The sequence below is a fragment of the Monopterus albus genome, unplaced genomic scaffold (assembly GCF_001952655.1).
Source record: "Monopterus albus unplaced genomic scaffold, M_albus_1.0 scaffold403.1, whole genome shotgun sequence".
Lineage (NCBI taxonomy): Eukaryota > Metazoa > Chordata > Actinopteri > Synbranchiformes > Synbranchidae > Monopterus > Monopterus albus.
Window position 1 is genome coordinate 143,968 of NW_018128283.1, and position 6,063 is coordinate 150,030.

At 47.3% G+C, this 6,063-nt stretch overlaps 1 protein-coding gene across 1 annotated transcript in view; it reads right to left on the reverse strand.

The window, feature by feature from the left end:
• LOC109951724 (4F2 cell-surface antigen heavy chain-like) overlaps positions 1-6,057 on the reverse strand; it is a 6,777-nt gene extending 720 nt beyond the window's left edge. The window contains exons 1-8 of the mRNA XM_020586381.1: positions 5,826-6,057; positions 4,970-5,160; positions 3,706-3,879; positions 3,354-3,451; positions 2,733-2,866; positions 1,501-1,813; positions 518-577; positions 5-235 (exon numbers count right to left, since the gene is read on the reverse strand). Of these exons, the coding sequence (XP_020442037.1) occupies positions 5-235; positions 518-577; positions 1,501-1,813; positions 2,733-2,866; positions 3,354-3,451; positions 3,706-3,879; positions 4,970-5,160; positions 5,826-5,995 (1,371 nt within the window). The 5' untranslated portion in view covers positions 5,996-6,057. The remainder of the gene's footprint in view (positions 1-4; positions 236-517; positions 578-1,500; positions 1,814-2,732; positions 2,867-3,353; positions 3,452-3,705; positions 3,880-4,969; positions 5,161-5,825) is intronic.
• Between the last annotated feature and the right edge of the window lie 6 nt (positions 6,058-6,063).

Below are 6,063 nucleotides of genomic sequence, written 5' to 3' on the forward strand. Positions count from 1 at the left end.
CCACAGCCTGTTGGGGCAACGCCGCCCCGCTCAGCCGCAGCACTGCCGCCTCCTCTGCCCAGTTGAAGGCGGCCAGGTAACGCTCACTCTGATCCCAGACCCGCAGGTATGCCAGGGAGGAGGAGGAGTTAGAGAGGAGGACCAAGTCTCCGAACAGCAGGGAGCGCTCTTTACCTCGCAGTTCACTCAGACTGCGGAAAAAACGGTGACAGGACAGACACTCGGCCCTCTCCTCCTGTACGTAGAGAGAGGACACGATCACTACCACTACTGCTGCTGGTACTAGGTGTACTACTCCTGTCACTACTGCTGCTGGTACTAGGTGTACTACTCCTGTCACTACTGCTGCTGGTACTTGTTACAGATATAGTGACGGCTGGTAGTGCAGCCAACAGGTAGTGCTGACTTTATATCGTTTAGAGTTTTTGTTCTGTTTCTTTTCTCATGCTCTCAGGTCACAGTTTGTGTGCCTGTGCAATATCACAAATGTTTTGTTGTTGATGTTTGTGTTGTTTACCTGCAGAGTCCCATTCAGCTCTTCATCAGAGTCCCAGAGCATCTTGGGAAACTTGGTGCCCTTCAACAGAGATGATAAACTGTCAACACCAGATGTAAGAGGAGAAATATATAAACCATTAACAATAAAAAAGGTGCTGAATCATTCACCACAGCAGATGTTTTCAAAAGCATTGTGATTTAGAGGTATGATTGTGGGGGTACAGTATTTTTCCTCTGCTGCCTGAAGTTTAGATGACTGTAAATTTTATCTATAGGTTAGTGGCATAAATAACCTATGCTAATATGGCTAACAGCTAGTTTACGGACTAACCTGGCTGTACGATCAGGGGCATTTGTAACAAACACTGTGGTCACATGGTGTTTGTCATGTGACTTTGTATAAGACCATCAGATAGTCTTCATATGGCAAATCATTCTGCCATTGTTTTTTAATTAAAGTGTTAAACATTTCAAAGGTGTTAATATCACCTCTTCAGTATTACACTCTGACTACACTTGCATTAAATGTAATACTATAGTCTTATCCTTATTAGGGCAATATATACATTTTAGTATTAATTAGTGCACAAATATGTTTCTTATATCAAAAGATGAATAGTAAATGTCAGGTAGTCTGTGAGTTATAAGGGAAAAAGGAAAAAATGTTACAACTGCCCTGGTGTCCCCTATTACTGCTGCAGTTACTTGTGTAACGCAAATTCAGATGATAATCTAGAGAAGTTCATTTGTTTTCTGATGTTTTTAAACAGTGACCCTACACTGCCTAGAACTAGAAATAGCCAGGGTTAGGCTCCACCTCCTGGTCAGTGTGAATGCGCTGAGCTCTAACCTACGAGTAAGTGGCCCTGAAATCCTCTGACTTGCTTTGTTCAAACTTCTGTGAAAGCATCAGATCTGAGGCACTTGGAGAAACTTCAGCTGTGATGTGAACACAGCCTACTGTAAATATGTTTCTGAGGACTCAGCGACACGTGTCCTCACCTTGTCTGTCAGTCCAAGCTCGTCTCCGTAGTTGAACACCGGTGTTCCAGGCAGCGTCAGCAGCAGAAGCTGGTAGAGTCTGACCAGAGTCGGGCCCACCAGCGATGCCAGGTGACCCTCAGTCCGCCCCCCCAGGCTCCAGGCCAGGTTGGTCTGGCTGTGGGATGAATACAAGAGCTGGATGGACTGAGCATACTCCGTGGCGTCCTTGTCTTGACGGAGGACCCTGGAGATCAGCAGGTCGACACCACTGGAGGAGAGGAGGGAGGACACGTCTTCAGCCGAGGAGTGCTCTGTGACGCCGATCAGGACTCTGGAAAACACAGCAACTATGGATTTGATTATGTTATGAAATAGGTTTGAGAAGTGCAGACACCTTGCTGATAAGTACAGACGCAGCACATATACAGTGTATATACACAGGTTTTTATTTTTTGTTATTGTAGCTGTGCTCGGACGTCTTGTCTTTGATCTACTGTGGGTCTTTTAGGAATTAACCGAATAAAATACAGATGATAGTGACTTTTGGTTTTGGCATTTTGCCTTTATCTGACAGCAAGTTGCTGGGAGGTCACTGCAGGCCGTGTGCAGGCCGCGTACAGGCCGTGTGCAGGCTGGCCACAGTCCAGCTGTTAAAGGCCACAGTGTGGACATCCAGCCCTGGTGCCAGCATCACACAACTCCTGTGAAATTTGGACAAAAGGCAGAGGTACAGAACAGAAGTGTCGCTCTCCTTTTAGCTTTTCCTAGTTTCTCATGATGCTTCTGAGGCTGTGCTACTATCATGCTATCAGCCCGTGTTGGGGGTAAAGCTCCCTGACTTGTATTTTACTTGTACCACAGCCTCGTGTGTTTTGCTCTTATGGTGTGTTCTTATCCTGTTTTGAATAGGTCATCGTGGCTAGATCTCAAATACACCGACTGGCCACTTTATTAGGTACGCCTGTACAGCTGTACACATTTCAATGCAACATGTTCACCTTAACATCTGTGTGTATGAAGCTCAAAATGTTTCAGTTGTTGGTAAAACTGTCATAAATGTATAAATTCACATTATACAGAGGTGTCTATATTCTTGTCCTCCCCAGCAACATACATGAGGGCCAGAATATTAGGAATACCTCTGAATATAATGTAGTCCAGTACTTTAACTATGACGTATGTGTATGTCTTTAGCTTTTCTGGAGGTATCGGACATTCACATGTGGTCTCAGCTGGACAGTGTCTCTGACCTCCTGCTGTCCGTCCCGTTCTGGACGATGGCTCGGATGTCGGACCACAGAGTCGGCTCCTGGCTGGCTACAAGCTCCACCCCCGATAGCTGGACGCCGTCCACACCTTGATTCAGCCAGAACACCAGAGCAGACTGAGGACAGAGAGACAGACAGCTGCAGCCAGTGCCAGGTAATCGGTTACCTCAGGTTTTATAAGCCTCTGCATTTATCACTGTGCACCTTTTGTTTTGGTGTTTGATTTAATGGATAATCATGCTCTGCCAGCAGCAGAATGAGCAGCAGTGTGCAGTGTCCCTGTGGACAGACACACAACTGTCACTGAATCACTGTGAAGCTGGAGGGAAGTTAGAAACAGGACAATTCTCAGGCAGGTTCTACAGCCTCTGCTCCTCTGGTTTCTACGTGGGTTTATGGAGGTTTGTTCAGGAGGGACGTCGGAGGTGATGAGATCCTCAGGAAGTGGATGTTACACTGAGTGAGATCAATGTGTTTCATGTCTGTGTTCATGTGTCACTGGGTTAGGACTCAGCTGAATTAAGATAAAGCAGTTGGTCTCTGAGTATCTAAAGTATCTTAATCTCCTCCGTGAGGTGCGAGTTTACTCTGCAGAGTCCTCACCTTGAGCCTCTCAGCGACATACTTCACACTACTGTAGGAGAACCAGGGTCCAGATGACCCCTGGTAGTTTGGGGTCAGGTCCAGAACCACAGAAATGCCTGTGAGAGGTAGATAGGTAGATTACTTTGTTATTGTAGCTAAATACATTATGTTTGAAGTACTGGTATTTCAGTTTGTACTTTTTAAAGTGCACATCAGAGCCTATATTACCTGTGAAACATCAAACTAATCTGAAAGTTGAGACATTTTTGAGTTGAAATTCATAACTTAATTTTCCTCTATCAGATTCTGCACAGTGGGTCTGTTGAAAGTTCTGCTATGTTTACAGAGTAGTTGTTGACATGTCTCTCACCCTTCTTATGAGCGGCCTGGACGAAACCTTTAAACTGCTCCAGGCTTCCAGCCTCAGGGGAAATCTCCTCGAATCTCAGGCTCATGGTGTCATTGTGTGGAGCGACGTGGATCGGTCCGACCACCAGACCTTTGACCTTAAGCTCCAACAAGCTGCCGATCTTCTGTTCCAGACCTGAATGACAGAATAAACTCGAGTGTTCAGCAGTCGACAACACAAATAACACACGAAGAAGTTCATCCATCCATCATCTTTAGACGGGTTGTCAGTCTATCTCAGGGCTGATACTTAGAGATAAACCACCACACACACTCCCACTGGCAATTTAGAGTCGCCAGTCAACCTAAGCTGCATGTCTGTGGACCGCAGGAGGGAACCCAGAGCACCTGGACAGATCCCCCACGGGCACAGGGAGAACATGCAGACTCCGCATGGCTCAAACCTTCCTGCTGTGAGGCGACAGTGCTAACCACTGCCCCACCATGCACAGAGAAGTCCAACATTTTGAAAAAATTTCATTCACTGTCCCTGTTAAAACAGGTGATGACGTTATTGTTTGGACCATGCCACGCTAACATGTGTACACCTCACAAGTTCACAGTAGTTATCTGTCACAGTCCCAGGCCTGGTGGCGTCTGCCCTCAGTTACTTTCCTGGCTCTTCTACGAACTGTCACCCCCTCAGCCCCTAGTCGTCCCTGGACTGCCTTGGCTTCGGTTCCTCGTCACATGACTTCGGTCACCTGTGTTCACTTCCTGGAGACTTTCCTCAGTAAGCGTTTGAGCCTTCTTGCTTGTGCTTTACCAGAGTTCACTTGTGTTTGGATTACTTTCCTGTTTTGGGCTACACACTATCTGTCAGCCTCGGTGTCTGCGTGTGGGTCCAATCTCCTTCATAGGACCGTAACATCATCTCATGAATCTTACCAGTGGAGCTTTCCCTTAACCATCCACTACAGCCACAGGTCCTTATTTATCTTAATGTCTGGCAAAAAAACAAACAAACTCAAGAACTTCATGTTGAGCCTTTCAAAGGGACTTTACTCAAAATCAGGGACAGGAGGTAAAATCACAGGGAACCTTTCATGTCAGAAGAGTTTCTCCTGCTTTCTCTGGACTTCAAACTGTGACTCACTTCGGCTAAATGTCAAACCATGATTCTGACAGATGAAGGATGCCTTTTCTGAATCAGAGAGATGTACTGTATAAACGCTGAACCTTAAAGATGATACTAATCCTGTCTGAACATCATTTCATGTTCTCACCCTTCAGGTTGTGGGAGTCGGTGAAGGCCTGGATACTCCCGATCTGGTACAGGGGGCCGTCATTCCACCAGTTGGTGGTGGGCAGCTCTCGGCAGCGAGGAGCCTGCAGGATGATGAGGATGGCTCCGACCAACATCCCCAACCAGCCGAGCCAGAACACCACCAGCAGCGCCCAGCGGGTCCTCACCCAGCTGAGAAAACAGCAAGAAGAGCAGGAAACATTGAGAATTCACATCCCAACAAGGCCGTGACTCTGAACACAGGACATGTTCATAGAACACAACTTTACTTTGCCTACAAAGGTGGAAAATGTCCCTCGGTCCATCGGAACTTACACAACTACAGTGACAGAAGGAGCACAGTCCCCTGAGAAGGTTTTAGCCATGAGGAGCTCTGGAACAAGGCTTTTATGAGTGTGTGTCTGTTGAGTTCCTCTCTTTGAAAGTGACCAACAACAATGACAAGAAGATGCTGCCTGCACTGCAGTTGTTTTGTCATGTAGATGTAGAAGAACAATGTAGAAGAAGATGTAAATAGTGCAGGCTGTATATTTTCTGTATTACAGTAAATAAAATCAACAAATAAACCCCCTCCTTCACTGCCCATAAGCTACTAATTGCTACATGCAGGCTGGACATGTCTCTTGGTAGAAAGTCAGTCAAATGACACCAGGATACAACAAAGAGACACAAACGATTACACACAGCCCAGGTGTGGGCGCTACACATCCTGTCTCCCCTGTCTTTACCGACAGTTGTCTCGGGGTTGTCTCTGTTGTTGGGATAACAATCATCACTCGACTCTGTGCATTATTAAATGTGCGTGTGTGTTTCCGGGCCTGTGCGGTCCCCCTCACCCCGGGGTCCCCGCCACCTTCAGCAGCTCCTCCTTGTTCAGCCCGGTGAATTTCACCTCCTCCGCGTCCTCGGGGATCTTCAGCTTCACGGCGCCGTTCTTCTCCGCCACCTCTCCGCCCGCTGGAGGAGCTGACGGAGCGTCCGCAGCTCGGTCTCCTCCCCCGGTCATCGGCTGCTTCTCCTGATCCTCCTGGTCCAGGTCCGCCTCACTCACATCGGCCTCCGTCGCATCAGCAT